General features: G+C 47.4%; 1 protein-coding gene and 1 non-coding gene across 3 annotated transcripts; both read left to right on the forward strand.

The window, feature by feature from the left end:
• Window positions 1–76, forward strand: TRNAA-UGC (transfer RNA alanine (anticodon UGC)). The gene has a single exon. It is a non-coding gene; the product is annotated as a tRNA-Ala (tRNA).
• An 8,225-nt stretch (window positions 77–8,301) lies between these two features.
• RAB9B (RAB9B, member RAS oncogene family) lies at window positions 8,302–11,580 on the forward strand. Of its 2 annotated transcripts, XM_035113048.2 has the most exons (3): window positions 8,325–8,421; window positions 9,366–9,429; window positions 10,950–11,580. In XM_035113048.2, the coding sequence occupies exon 3, from the start codon at window positions 10,967–10,969 to the stop codon at window positions 11,570–11,572; it is 606 nt and encodes a 201-aa protein (XP_034968939.2). In that variant the 5' UTR covers window positions 8,325–8,421; window positions 9,366–9,429; window positions 10,950–10,966; the 3' UTR covers window positions 11,573–11,580. The 2 variants fall into 2 exon arrangements, with proteins under 2 accessions (XP_034968940.2, XP_034968939.2); XM_035113049.2 differs by lacking the exon at window positions 9,366–9,429 and having other exon boundaries at window positions 8,302–8,390.
• The last annotated feature ends 7,463 nt before the right edge of the window (window positions 11,581–19,043 follow it).

Below are 19,043 nucleotides of genomic sequence, written 5' to 3' on the forward strand. Positions count from 1 at the left end.
GGAACAGTCTGTGGCTCAGTGGCAGAGCATCTGCTTTGCATGCAGAAGGTCCCAGGTTCAATCCCTGGCATCTCCAGGTAAGCCTGGAAAAGACTGCAGTTTTGCCCCAAGACTATTTGCTCATCTATCCCAGGATTACTGGCAATGTATCTTCCTGGGACTTGGGCAGGTTCCCTGCCATTGAACCAGGACCCCTGCTTCCCCAGAAGCATAAGCTCAGTGGGGAAATAAGTCCAGGGCAAAGAAACAGCAACAAATCACTTTACTCCTAACAAGTGTTATCAGTACTAATGAAACATGTGACTGGACTAAGTTATTTGTAGGAAGAGCTGCAGGAGGCAATGGGCTTTATCCAGCCTTCTCTCTCCATTGGAACACAGGCTCTTTCTTGCACTACCAGAAAGTGAATTTTAATGTTGAACAACAGAGGCATTCCATCCAACAGCTGCACAAGCAGAAACCTTTTGCGTAACAGATGACACAATCTATTTCACAGCAAAGGTACCAACAGCCTTCTCATGCCTTCTGTTGCTCAGCAATGTTCCACTGGTGCAAAACATTTCACCAGCAGAGCAGGTTTATCACTAAGTACGGTATGTCTCTAAGTCTGTGGGGTGGGGGAAAGCTCAAGTGGGGAGGCCAAAGAAAGCAGGAATACATATCAAAAGCAACTGTCATGAGAATAATGTCATAATAACATAATAAAGCAACAACTTAATAGCAAATATAACAGCATACATATTTTAAAAAATCAGTATGATAAATATAATGAGATTGCATTACAAGTATTACACCTCCTGGCAATTGCAAAAATAAAAAGGAAGTATGACAGTTTTGCTTTGGTCACAGAAACACCCCTCACATGAGGTTGGTTGGTCATGTAATGTTAGGTCTCTCGTTGTTTTACCATCCCTCTTGCTTAGGCATTCATGAGAGAGAAATTAAGATGCGAAAAACAGAATTAGTACTTCCTGTTATCTGGGATGCCTGGTCTCTCTTTTGAGTGGCTGACAGCAGCTGAATGAAAGACCACAGGGGGAGAGATCCTTTAATTTAACCATAAAATAACATGACTGCTCTCGGCCTGCTGTGTGTAGCTTCTGTGAAGTGCTGAGCCATAAAGAGAACTCATGTTTCTTCTTTACTGGGGACTCTTGTTTGTCATTTTTATAAATCAGTGTTTATGGGTCTAATTATTGTAAATGCAGCAGACAATAAAGGTGACTATGAATGCAACGTCCGATAATGAATTTTGCAGTAAGCCTGCTGAGCTGAAGAAGGCAGCTGGAAGGATGTTATTTTTCTGTATGATAATTATAGATTTGTTTACATCCTTCTCTCTCTCTCTCTCTCCCCCCCTTGTGACACCAAGACTGGAGTTTCCTCCCAGGTAAGCATATCCCAGGTAAGATCTGCTAAGCTCCCTCTTTAGTGGGTTAGCAAAGTTGTTGTTTTTTAAAAACCAGGTTAGTTTTTAATATATAATCCGCCATTTAAAAAACTTTTAACAACCGTGTTATGCGAAATTCAAGTTAATGAAATTAATACTATTGTCGTTATATGTTTTTAATAATAACAATAACAACAACAACAATAATAATAACAATACATTATTAGGGGATTTTTTTCCCTTTTAATGCTATCTGTATGAGCATTTAGTTCTGTAATGCTATCCATTAATATTTTATGTGCTGCTAATATATTGCTGTTAATGACTCAGTTTTATTCTGATGGATTTTCTTATTTTATTGCAACCCCAGTGGTGGAGCTTCATGCTCCAGCATCGGGGCAGAGAGCAGTTGGGACTGGGTGGTGCACGTCCCAGGGGGTGTGGCATGTCCCCCGGGGTGTGGCACACCACCCGCAGGAGCGTGGTGCGCATCCCTGGAGCGTGTTGCGCCACCTGCAGGGGCATGGTGCACGTCCCGGGGGTGTGGCGCGCTGCACGCAGGGGGGTGGCACACCACCTGCATGGGCATGGCACCCAGCACGGGGGGGGGGCAGCCATGATGGCACCCCACCAGGATCGTGGTGCCAGGGGCCTTGCGCTCCCCTGCACCCCTCTTCCTCCACCAGTGTGCAAGCCACTTTGATTGTTTTAACAGAAAATCAAATACTAAAAACATAAAACATGTCCACAAATATAATATGAAACCAAAGCTCCAATCCAAGCAGAGTAAGTCCCCTTGAACACATTGAGCCTTCTGAATAAACATGCATAGAATTTCACTGTCAACTAATCCATTTATCCTCTCCATTATCAACACTATTTTAGAGAGAAACAAGAAGGCAGGTCTCTGTCCTGATGGGTTTACAATTGAGTAGGGTTTTTGAGTAGGGAATTTGACTCAAAATGTAAAATTCTGCAAAGTTTTTTAAGGAAACCACAAACCTAACCCCAAAATAGTGATTTAAAGCTTTTTGAGCTGTTTCCGCTGCTTTTTCTATCGTGTTGCCATACACCAAGGTTTTCCTTGACAAAATTCCTCCCTGATGCCATTTCTACACCCCAAAACCAGCACATGTCAGGAATTTTCCTGGCATATAGCAAGCCTGTACTTGAGCAAAACACAAATACATGTTCATTTTCCTTCCTGTGTAGGTCAGCAACACTTTGATGAGCCTGTTCTCCACCTACGTTGTTCACAAGCATATTGTTTGTTGTGCCGTGTGTGTGTGTCCAGATTTGGACCCAGAGTTTTCAGGAGGACATTTTGTGGGTTAAAGTCCAGGATCAAAGGCAGGTGTTAACTCCTCCACTTAAGTAACTGTGAGAAACTTTTCAGCACTGAGATCATTAGCGCAGCTCATAATGTTGTAAAAAAAAAGCTGTTTTCTGCCACATCAGCATTTGCAGCTAAATGGTCTGCCTTGTCTTCAGCTGCATCAGAAGATTTATAGGGACACGACTGTTCTCCATCTCTGGCCATCTTACTGCTGAATGCTAGCCATTGCAGCATTTGAGAGGGGGCAATTATACAGAGGGACATGGGTGGTGCTGTGGATTAAACCACAGAGTCTAGGGCTTGCCGATCAGAAGGTCGGCAGTTTGAATCCCTGCGACAGGGTGAGCTCCTGTTGCTCGGTCCCAGCTCCTGCCCACCTAGCAGTTCAAAAGCACGCAGTGCAAGTAGATAAATAGGTACTGCTCCAGCGGCAAGGTAAATGGCGTTTCCATGCACTGCTCTGGTTCACCAGAAGCGGCTTAGTCATGCTGGCCACATGACCCGGAAGCTGTACGCCGGCTCCCTCGGCCTATAGAGTGAGATGAGCACCACAACCCCAGAGTCATCCGTGACTGGACCTAATGGTCAGGGGTCCCTTTACCTTTACCTAATTAATACAGAAAAGCAGCAGGAGAGAGTGTTTTGCTTAGCCCATCCCTTGCCTACTGCTCCTCTTGCCCTCTCCCTGAGAGAAAAGTGGTGGGTAGGGGCTGTCATTAACCACTTCTACCAGCAGCAGCCTTGACTCTGACACAGAGGCAGCAGAACTAGCTATGGAGGCACTGAGCTCAGATCCATCCCCAGTGCCCGTCAGCAGGGACCTCCTTGATCCAGAGACTCCCAGAACAACAATGCCTGCACCAGACTCTGCTGAAGAGAAGAGTGGCTTCGTGTTTCATGCTTCTTGGTCCTGCTTGCCAGCACAGGCAAAGAAGAAGGAGGGGGCTGGGATACCAAGACTGGATAAAAGGCTTTGCTTGAGTTGTCTGCTTGGTACTATCCAAGGTGCTGGAGCCCTCACCAGCTGCCACTCACAGGCATTTATCATGCCTTATGACACAATCAGGGCAGGGCAAAAGGTGGGACCCAGGTGGCGCTGTGGTTAAACCACTGAGCCTAGGGCTTGCTGATCAGAAGGTCGGCGGTTCGAATCCCTGTGACGGGGTGAGCTCCCGTTGCTTGGTCCCAGCTCCTGCCAACCTAGCAGGTCGAAAGCACGTCAAAATGCAAGTAGATAAATAGGAACTGCTACAGCGGGAAGGTAAACGGCGTTTCCACGTGCTGCTCTGGTTCGCCAGAAGCGGCTTTGTCATGCTGGCCACATGACCTGGAAGCTATACGCCGGCTCCCTCGGCCAATAATGCGAGATGAGCGCGCAACCCCAGAGTCGGTCACGACTGGACCTAATGGTCAGGGGTCCCTTTACCTTTAATGACACAATCAGGGCAGGGCAAAAGGTTCTCCCATGCATACAATCAAAACACTGCAATCAACTACAGTGGTACCTTGGTTTACAACCATAATCCGTTCTGGAGGTTCGGTTGTAAACCAAAACAGGTTGTAACCCAAGGCACGCTTTCGCCAATGGGGCCTCCCCCCTAAAAACGGGTTGTAATCCAAAAAAAGGGACACGCACTTCCGGGTTTGACGTGGCTGTAATCCAAAACGGTTGTAATCCAAAGTGGTTGCAAACCAAGGTACCACTGTAAATGCAACCAACCATGCTATGGGTTCTCCAACTTCTCGCACCACCACCAAAAAAGGACAGACAGACAAATGAAGAGCCTAACCTCACAAAGCCGGCACAAAACCTCTGCACAATCTCACAATGTCTATGACAGCAGGGTGTCACACCAAATGCAGCTGGCCTGTATAAAGTTGTATGTAACCTTGTTAACTATGAAAATTCTTTAATAAAAACTTTTTTTAAAAAAAAAAGTCACAGGATAGGGAGGACAGGAACATCGCAGCAATCTTCTCCAATCCACACTTGGTGGGGTCCCCTCCCACTTTGCTTATTATTGCACTTGCTTAAAAAAACCAACAACAACAGATGTATGGTGACCCTTGTTTGAAGACATGGATCTGCTGACTTCAAATGTTGTTCTCCCCAAGCTAAGGAGCATGTCAGACAACTGGAGACAGACCAATTTGCAAACCCCAAACAGTTTTTGTGGCATTCAAATGGCTTCTGACTCTTGTAGTTGCTTACCAAGCCTCTGGGGTGCAGAAAATCCCAAATGGCCCTCCTCTTTGGGGTGGCATGAATACAAGCAAATGAAGGCTGCAAATCCTAAATAAACTTAGGGATCACCCACACTTCTATTTGTTTTGTGCCTAGAAAGCAGTTTTCTGTTTGTCCCGTGCTTGTCAGGCATGGGTCCAAGCAGTTTTATCTTTGCACAGCTTCCGCCCAGAAAACCTGCTATTTAGTGCTATATTGGAACAAAGAGCAATCCGCAAAAAAAAAACCTATTGCTGTTTGTTCCAATTCAATGCTAAACCGCAGGTTTTCCTGGGAGAAAGCAGTGGGGAAAACAGAAGTCTGCATGAGCCCATTCTGGAGAGGAAGTCCCATTTGGGGCTTGCTTCTGAGTAGACTTGCTTAGGATTGAGTTCTATATCACTGGCTATTTTTTTGTCTTTCCTTTAATGTACAGGTCTCCAAGAAACTGCTGTGTAAAGGAGCGAAATCACCCTGCCTAATGGTAAGGTCAGCCAGAGCTGTTAAAAAGCGCCACCATCGTTGTATACAATGTTTTATAGAGCATCGTAAACCAAAAGGCCCCTATCACCAAAGTGAAAGACTGGCAGAATCTAGGCTGGCATCTCTGGAGTTAGTACTGCCAATTTCCAAACTCATCTTCAGTCGTTGAGTGTAATAAAAATAAAAATGGTGGTCCGAAGGACATACAACTGATCTAAGCCAGTGTAACTGAATTCAGAGATAACAGATAGGCTTGTTAATATGGGCAGCAATGATCAAACAAGAAGTGATCCAGAGAAATCCTGTGAACGTTGCTGTGGTCAGAAAATTGTTTGAGCCCTATCATTAAAACCTGAGAACCAGGTCAAACTGAGCAGGAAGCAGAGCAAATTGAAAAAAGCCCACCTTCTTGAAACACAAGAAGAGGAACGTTCTCAAATCCGGCAATAAATATAAGTTTCTCCCTCTCTGGTGTTTGAAATGAAGCAGATAGATGTTGCAAGTGCCAAAGAAAATGTCCTCCTTTTAAAACATTTATTTAATAGGGAAGTTTAGAGAGAGATATACTAAAGGGAAGGAGGAGGATAAATTGGCTTAAAAGGTGCCGCTGCGGAAAAGAATATGTGAGGAAAGGAGGGTATCTTTTGATAAGTTGTCAGAAAGAATTGGAGTAAAAGTTGTGACAGAAATATTATAGTATGAAATAATTTGTTAGGACAGGCAGGGAATGTGTGGGGTGGGGTGGGAGAAAATGCTGGACAACCAAGTTAATACCCAGGGTGGTGGTTGCCAACTTCCTCACTGCCCCGGACCACTTGAAAATTGTTGAGGGCCTTAATGCTTGTTGTTTAGCAGCTGTCATGTGCAGTGCTTGATGCCAACCTTTTTTTAAAAAAAAATACATGCAGTTCTAATTTTTAATGCGATTAAAATCCACTTAGAAATAAAAGAAGCAATAAAAATATAATTGAAAGTCAATATGGATATTTTAATGTAGTGGATGGACTTGTGTTGAACAAAATTCTTTGATAATCAGTGCAATGTTTGTCAAGTTGAGTCTTTTTTTTTTAAAAAAAGATATATTCAGTTTTACAATTTACATTTATATTCAAATATTGATTATAACCATAAACATATAGTATTCCCTGAATCTTTAGACTTCCCTCCACCCCTTCATGGGCGCCATTGTCAATCTTTTTCAACTGCATCATATAGTTTCTCCATTTTTTAAATTCAAAAATCCATTTTTAACCTTACTTTTTGTTACATTACATTCGTATTCAAATGCCTTGTTTCCTAAACACCGAAAACCCAGAAGTATTCCAGTTTTTGAACGTTTTTCAAAAGCCAAAAGTCTGATGCAGGTGTTGGCTATTGTTTCTCAGGCGCCTGCACCAAACAAAAGCCACACCTTGGTTTTTTAACATTTCGGAAGTCAAACTGACTTCCAGAACAGATTAAGTTCGAGAACCAAGGTACCACTGCATTTGGAGCTTTTGTTTTGCTCTTTATTTTTTGTTTTTGCTTTTGAGGCATTTTTGGGTTAATTTGTTTTTGTGACTGTGCGGAACCCAGTTCAGCTGATTGATTGTGTGCCTGCGGAAATGGATAAAAGCACCCCATCCAAACAATGACTATCATCAGTGCAAGCAAAATTTTTTTTAAATTTTTATTTTTATCATCTACAGTACTATCTTTTTAAATTCATAGTACATTACAATGATTTTTGCTTTCATTTTATGGATCAATGATCTTGTTATATAGTAAATTTCATGTTAAATTGCTGTTTTAGGGGTTGCTTTTTCAAAAGTCTGGAACGGATTAATCTGTTTTGCATTACTTTCTACGGGAAAGCATGCCTTGGTTTGAGAATGCTTTGGTTTTGGAATGGACTTCCGGAACGGATTAAGTTTGAGAACTAAGGTACCACTGTACATTGTTTTTTTTTAAAAAAACAGAAAGAATAATAATCGAATTGTAGAGTTGGAAGGGGCTCTAGGGTCATCTAGCCCAACCCCTGCAATACAGGAATCTTTTACTCAATATGAGGCTTGAAAACTAAGGCACGGGGCATTTTTATTCACTCTAGTGACTTGGACAGGTGAGATAATCCAGGAGAGCCATTTTATTCAAAATCTGAGAAGTAGTAGCTACTTAAAAAACAAACAAATATGCAGTGATTTGCTGAGGAACAACACCACTGAAGAAAGCTACAGGCGTGACCCAGACGTCATTGCTGGTTGCAAAAGGGGCCCCCTCTCAGAGTTTGAGTTTCGGGGCCCCAATAATGTAGGCCTGCTGCCACTGGCACAATACCCTCCCTACCTCACCCCGTGGCCCCTGCAGAACCACAACGCCTCTTCAAGGGCCACCACCGGGCTGGCTGTTGGGGGAGGGCCCTTGTAGCTCAGCGGCAGAACATCTGCCCTGCATGTCGAACGTCCCAGATTCAATAATCCCACATGTCACCTCCTCCTCCAGATGTGGCTCCGAGGGAGATCTGGGTCTGAAACTCTGTCAGTACAGACGATACAGAACTAAGGTGGGCTTTTGGTCTGCCTTAGCTTAACGTAGTGTCACTGTGTTCCCTTCCTGTTGTTCCTGCATTCCCCACCTGGCAGAGAAGAGGGCGCGCGCGCGCCCCCCCGCCTCTTTGCCCGCGTTCTTTGCTTGCCTTTGGCCGGGTAAGTGTCGTCCCCGGCGGCGCACCTGCTTCACACCTGTCGCGGCATGGGGGCGGGGCGGGCGGGGGCGAGGCGGGCTCTCTTCCTATTGGTGGCCGCAGCCGCGAAGTGATGCTGGCGGAAGACGCTCGGGTCTCCGCAGGCAGTGAGCGCATGCGCGGTGGGGTCCCTCCCCCTCGCCCGGCCCGCCCGGCTCCAGATGCGCCTTTGATCTCCCGGCCCGGTCAGCGCGGGCCGCGCGTTCGAGACCCGTCCGAGGCCGGCGGCGGGCAGGTGCGCTGCGTGGAGGCCTCGTGGGGAGATGGTGTGTCATTGGGCCCTCCCTCGGGGAAGGATCCAGTTCCCCCTTTGCACTGCCGCGGGAGGCCGGACGGGTGGGCAATGGGCGGATCCCGGCGGGTCAGGTAGATCCCGGCCTAGGTGGTCTTATCCGAGGGAGGGTGGTTTGATGGTTCGGTTTTTGGGGAGGAGGATGGATGCGCCTCCCTCCCCCCCTCCCAAATATGGGGGTTCGGGGCCCTCTTGCTGCTTCTGCTGAGGGGGGGCGGCGGGATTCCTGCCCTCAGGTCTAGCCCATTGGGCATGACCGAGACGCTTCCGAGCACACCGGAGCTGCCTCGATCCATTGCCCCCTCCAACCTGTCCTGTTTGCAAAGGGATCCGCCCTTTTAAAATCTAAACTCCCGGAGGCAGTGATGCTTCTGAATGCCGGTTGCTGGAAACCACCGCTGAGCGCTCCTGTTTGCAAGTTTCTCATGCGAGGGGTGGGGACCTTGGCCTGATCCAGACTCTTAATTTCCATGCTATTAGTATGGCCCACTCTGCCACTTTCCAGTGGAGAGCAGGTAGCACTAGGTTCCTTGGTAAATAAAAGGACAATAAAGTCAATCTTTCTGGCTCACCTTAGGGAAAAGAAGGGCTATCACCCCCAGTGGGTGGAGCAGGGGAAGGAAGTTCTGGCCCCCTCTCCCTTACTCTGTGTGCAGCACCCCGTGGGGGGGGGGGGTAGTCTGCACAATGGCAGTGCCAGCCATGCCCACAGAAAGAACGATGTCAGGGCCTGCGGCTTTCCGAGAGCCAAATGCTTGCTCATGCTCTCAGCAGAATGTCGTGCTGTTTGTGGGGGCTTTTGCAAAGTGGCAGGTCTGCCCATCAAGAGACAATGTGGGGAGCGAAAGGGACACTTACCATGTGGGGTGGGGGGACAGTTCATGCATAACAAGCTGAGTGACGTGCCTTGCCTTTCAGTGATGTGTAGGTGTGGCATTGGCCAGGCTGCCCCGGAGGTGGGACTGTTCTCTCCACAGTACAGGTACGCTGCAGGTGGGCACTCAGCCAGCCCTCTGCCCTCACTGCTGTGTTCCCTGTCGGCATGGGGCAACCGGCTTACTTTCAGGCTGCCTTTGTCCGCCCAGCAGAGTCGTCCAGTTTCCAAAGCTGTAATTGCAAACCAAAAGCCTACACTGAAGGAGTGTGGTTAGGAGAACCCACACTCCTTGTCACCCTTTGGCTCTCTGCCCTGCACTTAGGGGCTAACTCCTAAGGGGTGAGGTCCCTTCGGCCCTCCCCCACAATAAAATATTTGAGGGGGCTGGCCCCTCCCCCCCAAAGTGATTAGGTGTTGCAATTCAAATGGTGCGTGTCTTGGGAGTTACCTGCCTGCCTCCAACGTTTTATTCAAGTTGGCATCCCTGAAGCAGTGGCAGACCTACATTCTGGGGGCCCTGAAGCTTGAACTTCACAGTGAGCAGCGAGGTCCACGTAACCACTGTTATCTTCTTCAAAGGGGTTGTTCACTACACCTTTACAAACATCGGTGCTAATGGCTCTCAAGCTTTGGGATCGTTGAAATATTTGCAACAAAAAATTTATCAATTTGAGTCATGTCACTCAAATCTGCTCAACTATACCCCAATTTTTTAAGCCAAATGTGGACAAAGGTTGCTTCTGGGGGCCCTCTGGGATTAAGCTAAGTTAGTTCCATAGTAGACCAGCCCTTGCCCTGGGGACATCAGAGGAGCCTTGTTGGATCAGAGGCCTTCTGACTTCTGGTCTAGCCTTCTGTTGGAATAGTGGCCAGCTGGATTTGCTTTTTTATGTTAGCTCAGCAGCAGAGCACCTGCTTGGCATGCAGAAGGCCCTAGAGATGTCCCTGGTGGCATCTCCAGGAAGGGCTGGGCATTGTCCCCTGCCTGAAAGCCTGAAGAGCCATTGCTGCCAGTCATGGCAGAACTCAATGGACCAGTGGGTCAGACTCAGTCTAAGTCATTCCTACAAATCCACAAGCAGAATGCAAGCACCATCGCCCCTTCTGCCCGTGGTATGTAGAAACATGGCATCCCTGAATCCTGGAGGATACCTTCAAGGCAGCATGCAGTCACATGGGCTAGTAGCTATAGAAAGGACTTTTGCACATCCTCCTCTGTGGATTTATTGAATTCCTCTTCAAAGCCAGCGGTTGCCGCCACCCCTTGTGGCAAGAAGTACCACAAATTAATAGGCATATCAAAGAGGTGGGGAACCTCAGGCCCAGAGGGTGAATGCGGCCCTCCGTACCTCTCTGTCTGGCCTTTGGAACTTTCACTAGTGTGTGGAGTGTGGAGCTCTGCCAGCTTCTCCCCCTTGGCTCCACCCATTTGCATGCGGCCCTTGGAACATTGCCTGGCAGGGATTGTGGCCCTCAGTCTGAAAAAGGTCCTTTGCCCCTGGCAGGCACTGGAAATGCAGCAGTGCCAGGCAGAATTCCTCTCTCTACTGTGGCGGAAGAGAGACACGGCCAGGGGCTCCTTACCAGCCGCCTTCTCACTAACGGAGGCTGCCTTTTCCCTCTAGACCTTTCCTCTGCTGCCATGAGTGGGAAGTCGCTACTGCTGAAGGTGATCCTCCTGGGCGATGGCGGCGTTGGGAAGAGCTCTCTTATGAACCGCTACGTCACCAACAAGTTTGACTCGCAAGCCTTCCACACCATTGGGGTTGAGTTCCTCAACCGGGACCTGGAGGTGGATGGGCGCTTTGTGACGCTCCAGATCTGGGACACAGCCGGGCAGGAGCGCTTCAAGAGCTTGCGGACTCCCTTCTACCGGGGGGCTGACTGCTGCCTGCTGACATTCAGCGTGGATGACCGGCAGAGCTTCGACAACCTGGGTCACTGGCAGAAGGAGTTCATCTGTTACGCCAATGTGAAGGACCCCGACCACTTCCCCTTTGTGGTTCTGGGCAACAAGGTGGACAAGCTGGAGAGGCAGGTGACCTCCGAAGAGGCCCAGGCCTGGTGCATGGAGCACGGCAACTACCCCTACCTGGAGACGAGTGCCAAGGACGACACCAATGTGGCTGTGGCCTTTGAGGAAGCTGTGCGGCAGGTGTTGGCCATCGAGGAGCAGCTGGAGCACTGTGTGCTGGGCCATGCGATTGACCTGCATACCAGCAGCAAGGCAGGCTCTTCCTGCTGCTGAGAGAAGCCAAGGGGGAGGGGAGGGGGAGGGCACATCCTAGAACAGTAGATGCCAGGTGTGGGGGCCCTCAGGCTGCAGTCAGAGTGGGGGGCAGAGGGCTTTGAGAAGAGGACAGCTGGACGGTCTCATTCCTGCATCATTGCGTACCTAACCCACTGAGCAGTAATAGTTCCACTCTATTCTGCCTTAGTCAGACCACACCTGGAGTCCTGTATCCAGTTCTGGGCACCACAATTTAAGAAGGACATTGACAAGCTGGAATGTGTGTAGGGGAGGGCAACCAAGATGATCAAGGGTCTGGAAACCAAGCCTTACGAGGAACGGTTGAGGGAACTGGGTATGTTTAGCCTGGATAAGAGGATACTGAGAGGAGATATAATAGCCATCTTCAAACATCCCAAGGGCTGTCACATGGAAGATGGAGCAAGCTTGCTTTTTCCTGCTCCGGCAAGTAGGGCTCAAACCATTGGTTTCAAGTTACAATAAAGGAGATTCTCACTAAACATCAGGAAGTTCTTTCTGACAGTAAGAGCTGTTCATTAGTGGAACGGTCTCCCTCAGGAGGTTGTGGATTCTCTTTCCTTGGAGGTGTTTAAGCAGAGATTGGCTGGCCGTCTTCCACGGGTGCTTTAGTTGAGATTCTTGCATTGCAGGGGGTTGGGCTAGATGAACCTCGGGGTCCCTTCCAGCTCTACGATTCTATGACCAAACCTCAAAGCCTTGTTTAGAGGAAAGTAGGCATCCATACTTCTCTGTCTGTCCTGATATTGGCTCTCCCTGGTTCTCAGCTGCAGCCTCATTTCAGCACTTTGTTGCTGGGGCTTCCAGGGAGAGTGAAGCTTTGCAGCAAAAGTTGCAAGGTGTCCACAGTAAGCTGGGAAATGCAGCTGTTGGCTTCTTGCTACCCTTTCTGGATATGGCTGCCAAAGTGGTAGTGGTGGGGCTTAGAAGAGAGTGGGAAGTTTACTGAGCAGGAACCCACTCCTCCCTGACCTTGATTGGGAGGAGGCTGCAAAGGTTTGGGGGATGGAGGGGGATAGACATGCTGGAGGGATGTTAGGGGAATCTGATGGGCTGCAATCAGTGCCTGGGAGGGGCGACACTCAGTTGTGAGTACTTGTTGCTTGGCAGTGCAGCAAAGTGAGTGTTAGTAGGGAGTTGCTTGCAGACAGAACAGAACAGTGCAGCCTGCATAAACAGGGATTCTTGTCTCCCCATGACAACCCATTGCTATTGCTCTCCATCCTGTTGTGGGAAGTAGCACCGTGTCTCACCCTCCCCGAGACATTCTGTGACAGAAGCTCACTTGCACCAAGCCACGCCCAAGTGGCCATGCTGCAGTCATGTGAAGAGGAAGAAGGCGCAAGGGGGGACCAGGTGCAGATGCAAATGCTGCAGCCTCGCTTGATCGCTCTGTTGCTCCCGGATGTAGAGGCGCCTCTTCTAATCTCTTGCTGCGGCTGCGCCATGTGTCTAGCCTAGTTTTTGACACTGCATTAGGTTTGCCATATTTCAAAAAAAAGTAAAAACCAGGACACCCTGAAAGTTGTTGGGCTTTGTTATAGGAAGACCCCAAAACGCCACCTTTCAGAATCGCCTCCCCAAGTCAATTCTGCCTTTGAAATCCCAGTAATGTCTGGGGAAATCCAGATGTATGCAGCCCTACACTGGATGGAGCTGCTGTTGTCGCTTCCCACACAGGGTGGACTGTCAAGTGTTGATGGCAAACAAGGAATTGCAGACCCTCTGGACTGTCTTCTGCAACATGTTTTTGACACAATAATAGTGCATTAGGGGTGCCTATATTTTGGAGTGTCCACACCTAATCCTGCTTTATTAACTCCTCTGCGATGCTTCCCCTGTGCCATTGCACTATTGTTGCTGGAGGGGCTATAGTGCAGCCAAAGTGGGACAAATTAGGATATTAAAAAGTGATACAATTACAACAGAAAGTTACAAGACCACGCACAAACTGGGAACAAACCAGTGTGTCCACTTCAAAACCTTTGTAGGTGCAAAGGGTATTGAAAATGGGCGTGTGTATGACTGCCTTGGTACAACTATCATGAGCACAAGTTGCATGGCAGGGGGTTGGACCTGATGACCCTCAGGGCCCTTTCCAGCTCTACAGTTCTGCAATTCTTCGAAATCATCATGAATGCATGAATGGAAAAGACATTGAGTAGCTGCCTCAGAGCACTTAGAGGGTGCCACAAGTTTCTCTGCACTGTGTGGCATCGGAAATGCTGTTCGTGTCTCTGGCTGGAGCAAGGCTCAAGATCTGTGTCACCCAGAGACAGGGGTACCCCTGCCCTGAGCACAGATAAGCAATGCCTGCTGCTGCGGCGGCACTTGAACTTTTGGGGAGTGCTCTTGGTTAGTTTGTAGCAGAGGGTGGAAAATGCACACACATGTGTGCACACACAAAACCCAAAATGTGACCCATAAATCGGGCAGCTTGAGTCTTTGCCCCTGGCACGTTGCTGAGTTCCTGTCAGTACCCATTTGCTCCATTCTGCTGCCACAGAGCAGAGTGTCTTCCCGCTGCTCCTGTCCTGGGGGAGCATTTTCCCACCAGAGTTCCCAGCTCAGTGCTGAGGGTTAAGGCCATGAGGGGCCTTGTTATGGTCACTTTCCACTAGGCGCTAATAGGCTGTGCTAGCTGTTAATCTGATGTTTTCCATGCTTGATGCCACTCTGCCATGAAATGTGGAGCAATAGGTGGGCGACCTTTGCAGGGACTCCTGGGAAGTGGAACCCATCATTCCACAGAAAAATATGCCTGCAAGGGCAAAGCTGCCACTTTGGGGTGGTTTTGGCTGGCAGAGTTGAGCCCCCAGATGCCTTCCGGTAGTGAGTGGGAAATGCAGGCCACTAAAAGACCACCTGCCTTTCTCTTCTACTTGGTAGCCTGCCTTTTCCTGCCGGTGTTTTACAGCTGCCAGCCCAGCAAAACTTCCACCTGAAGTGGCAAGGGCCCCTGGCATGTTCTTGCATAGACCTTGTGGGCTATCCCTTGACATGCACTGCCCCCAGGCTACATCTGCAAAAGGAGGAAGCAAGCCTGGATAGCTCAGTTGGTTAGAGCATGGTGCTAATAACGCCAAGGTTGCAGGTTCGGTTCCAGTATTGGACAGCTGCATATTCCTGCATTGCAGGGGGTTGGACGAGATGATCCTCAGGGTCCCTTCCAACTCTACGATTCTATGAATAGCTGTGGGGCTGTTCCGAGTCTCACAGGGAAGACCTGTGAGGTGGAGGTCAATGCATGTAGGCAAATAAGCTTCATGCCAAGTGAACTGGATGGTGCATAAGAATGACACCAATTAACGCCTGAAATGTAAAGTATTTTGCAGCACCAATAGTGAACTAGATGCTTACATTTATGTTACAGGCCAATGTTTTGTTTGTTGGACCTGCATTTTTTTTAAAAAATGAAAAGGAGACTTCTGGCAATGACTCATTTCAAAGTGCAGCTGCTTACCTCCTCGAAGGGTGAGTTTTGCCTTTGCAGTCTTCCCACCTGCTTGCTTCATCTGCCTGACCGATTCTCCTTTAGCCTTCTGTTGGTGCAGATCCTCTAGCACTCCAAAGGAGCAGGAAATGTAAGGAGGCCAAACTGTCATGTATTTAAGCCAATAAAACATGGATGTATTAATAAAAGGAACAATCCTTTCCATTTTGTCTCTTAACACAAACAAGCAATGTGGGTCTGTGGCAAGCTGCCTTTGAATTTGCCAGCGGGTGTTTAGAAACCCTGCATGGAGACCTCTAACAGGGAAGGGGGCTTGGCTCACTGAGACCCACCTTGAGGAGCCATGCAGGCTATGGAACCACCAGAAGTCACACAGGTCCTACTGGCAACACCCAAGATTCTGCTACCTTTCCTTATGGACTAGTCATCCATCTTGCCTCTTGGGGCTATAGAGTCTCCAGGTGCATTTGTGCCTTAATAAGATCAAGGAGAAATCACTTCGGATTTCACCCCCAGGGATAGGAACCAGAAGGAGGAGGGCTAGCAGCCTGAAGCCCTGAGGGGAGCACTCTTGGTCAATACGAGTCCCCTATGATTCTGTAATACAGTTCAAGGGCAAATGCACCTCTGGAAGGTGATATCCAGCTGCTCCTTCTCACCCTCTTTTCCTGGCTAAACCCTCTTCATTCTGCACAGCACCAAAGGCAAAAAAGGCAATGCAGTCAGTCTGTCACTCAGTTTGCACCACTGTGCCTTTATTCCTGGGAACGGTTCCATTCCAGGGTCCAACTAAGCTATGGCATAGTAGGGTGGGTGGAATCTCTGGACATGTTCCATGGGGTGGGGATCTGTTGGGGGCTGAATGGTTGTAATGGGTGGGAGCAGAGCCCATAGTGGGTAGGGTTTGCAGGATGGCATAGCTCACTAACTCAGTGAGCTACATTTGGGGGGCCCTGAAGCTCAGATGGTTATGGGGGGGGGGTCCTTGGTAACCCCTGTGACCTTCCATGGCAGATCACCACATTTGTGTGTGTGTGTTTTTTAAATTAACCCCTACTTGTCAGATTTTGATTTAAATGACTGTCCTGGATTATCTCACCTGTCCAAGTCACTGGGGTGAATAAAAATGCCCCAAGACTTATAGTTTCTGAGCCCCATGTTGGGCAAAATATTCCTGCATTGCAGTGGGTTGGATTAGATGACCCACAGGGTCCCTTCCATTTCTACCATTTATGATTATATAATTATTATTTTCAGTTATTTCTATCAACATATTCACATCCAGTTTCATCACCTGAGAGCTTCCTTGATTTTCTGGAGACAATATGCAGAAAGAATTTAAGTGCCCTTCAGCAGAACAGCCAAATTACCACCTTGGGTTTCCCAACTGTTTTTGGACTATAACTCCCATTCCTTTCATCTTCCAGCATAATCTGTGAGAAAGTGTGAGCAGGCACTGGAAGTGTTAAGGAGCGAGGGACACTGAAGTCGCTGCAAGGCACGGGCTCTCTTATCAGTTATTGGATGATTAACTAATTGTAGTAGCTGCTGGTTTTTGGTTTGTTTGTCTGTTTATATGAAGTGAACTCTTCAAGGTGAGGGATTGCTTGCTGGTAAATGTAAGCTGTTCTGGAAAGGATCACGTAGTTGAGACTCTTTTATTTGTGGCGGTGGAAAGGATGGGATGATTTATTTGGCTCTACTTGTGCCATATTTACTTTGCAAGGCCATGGACCTGTAATTATTGGAAGAGATTCCAGGTGTTGATGGGCCATCAGTGGGACAGCCTAGCACTCTTTAGTGCTGCTAATAGAGGCTCCTGTATTAATGCAGTGCGGAGGATGCTTTTAAAGAAAGAAACTCAAATTACTGTAGGCTCAGGACAATAAAGTGGTGCCTCGCTAGATGAATTCAATTTGTACCACGGGTCTTTTCTTATAACGAAAAATTCGTCTAGCGAATCCCATAGGAATGCATTGAATATTTTTTTTGCCCATAGGAACGCATTAATTGAATTTCAATGCATTCCTATGGGAAACCGCGATTCACCAGACGAATTTTTCATAAAACGCATTCGTCTAGCGAGGCAACCTCCGCTCAAAAAATCCTTTCATCAAGCGGAAATTTCGTTAAGCAGGGCATTTGTTAAGCGAGGCACCACTGTAAAGGAAAACCAGCTTTTGCAGGGAAGAAAGAGTCCCATGCCTGCAGAAGAGCAAATAGGCGACTCTCTTCCTTATTCTTTGAAGAAGGCAAATACATTCCATGGAGGTAAACATATTACAGGAGCAAAACCCAGTTCAATGGCTTTTTGCTCCTAGATATAAGTGCATATAGGATTGCAACATGAGGATGCAAGCCTGTGTGCACTTATCAGGAAGTAAGTTTTCATGGATTGACTAGGGTTGTTTCCCACTAAGTTAGACACACACACATGGTAGCCTCACTGAAATTCATAGACTTATGCTTGTCATTTGCATCTATTCTGAGCAGGACTACTGTTGGATGCAATCCGATGTCTATGTGCACACACAAACACCCCCAGTTTAGAAAGGTACCTTATACTTCCAAGTATATATGGCCAGGGCAATGGTGTTAGTTTTGAGAAAACGGCAAATGTGTGTGTGTCCCCAAATCGGGGTCATTGTGTGATTATGTTGGCTCATCCAAATGAGAAGTATCCTGGATTTACAGGGATTATTACTTTTAAAGGTGGATGGAATACAATAAACAGAGTAATTAGGCCCAGTGGATCTAGAAATAATTTCTGAAGCTGTTTCCAAGCATCATGTTTACCACATGGCAAACCATCAGTGTTCCCTATGGGGCTTCTGAGAGAGCTGTTGGGATGCTCATTTTAGGAAAGTTGTCCAGAGGGATCATGCCTCACGCAAGATCTTCTGAAGTGGCGCAAAGAGCAATATGATTGTTTGTTTGTTTGTAATTTTTCCTACCTGCACTTCAGGATAAGATCCCAGGGCTGCTTGCAGCAGCAGAATGTACAACAATGAAAACAGATGAAAACATCACAATTATAAAGCATGTGAAACCGTTCCAGAATGGAACAGAATGATATGAATTCTGCAAAAGTGGTGGGTCTTAAAAACAACAACAAAATATTGTAGCTGTCAAGAACCAGGATGAAGGGGGCTGTCTTCAGCATAAAAAAAGAGCTCGATGCACCTCTGATTAGCACCCACCTGTTGTGCCCAAAGCTTTGGAAACTGAACACAGGAGTCTGCTATGTCCTAAGCTGCATTGTTTGCCCATCTAAAATCTCATTCAGGGATCTTTTTACTTGTGAGAGTTTTGAGTGTGGGTTGTGCTCCCCTCCTTGCTTTTAAGCTTAGTAAAAAAGGAAACTGGCTGAGCAGGGAATATAAAAAGAGGTTTATAAAATTATGCATGCTGTGCTAAAATTGTGGAAAGAGAGATATTTCCTCCCATCTCCCATAATACTAGAACATGGGGCCACACATGGAAATGCATTGGCAATAGGTTCTACTGGTGCAGCTGTCTAGTCTCAAACCCCTGTGCCACTTGTTTTTAGTCTTTTGTTTTGTTTGAGGAATGCATTCATCGCCATTCAGAACAAAATCTTCCCATGGGAGCTTGCAATATTTAAAACTATTAAAAATGTAATGCTATCAGTTCAATACTATATATAAAAATGTAATACTGTGTCACCAGAGCAGCAATGGTAAAGGTATTTTAATGACACTCCACATTGGGAAGCAGGGTGTCACTTAATGCTGGTTGCTAGTGGGCGACAGGCCCTGGAAGTCTGCCCTGAAGTCCTGGCCTTTGGTGGTGCCTTTGCTCTGATGCTGCAAGGCTCTCCTTATGTTTTCACCACTGAGCTATTGGCCTTAACCAATATAACTGCAGAAAAGGAATACCCTCCAATATTTCTTGAGTTGATGCGAGTACATGGCCTCTCTCTTTCTATCCTTCAATCTCCCCCAGTCCAGTACTTTGAGCCAGATGCAAGACTTT

Source organism: Zootoca vivipara, chromosome Z (assembly GCF_963506605.1).
Source record: "Zootoca vivipara chromosome Z, rZooViv1.1, whole genome shotgun sequence".
Taxonomy (NCBI): Eukaryota; Metazoa; Chordata; class Lepidosauria; order Squamata; family Lacertidae; genus Zootoca; species Zootoca vivipara.

Coding starts and splice junctions, on each gene's coding strand:
- RAB9B (XM_035113049.2), top strand. CDS start 10,967: ATGAGTGGGAAGTCGCTACTGCTGAAGGTGATCCTCCTGGGCGATGGC.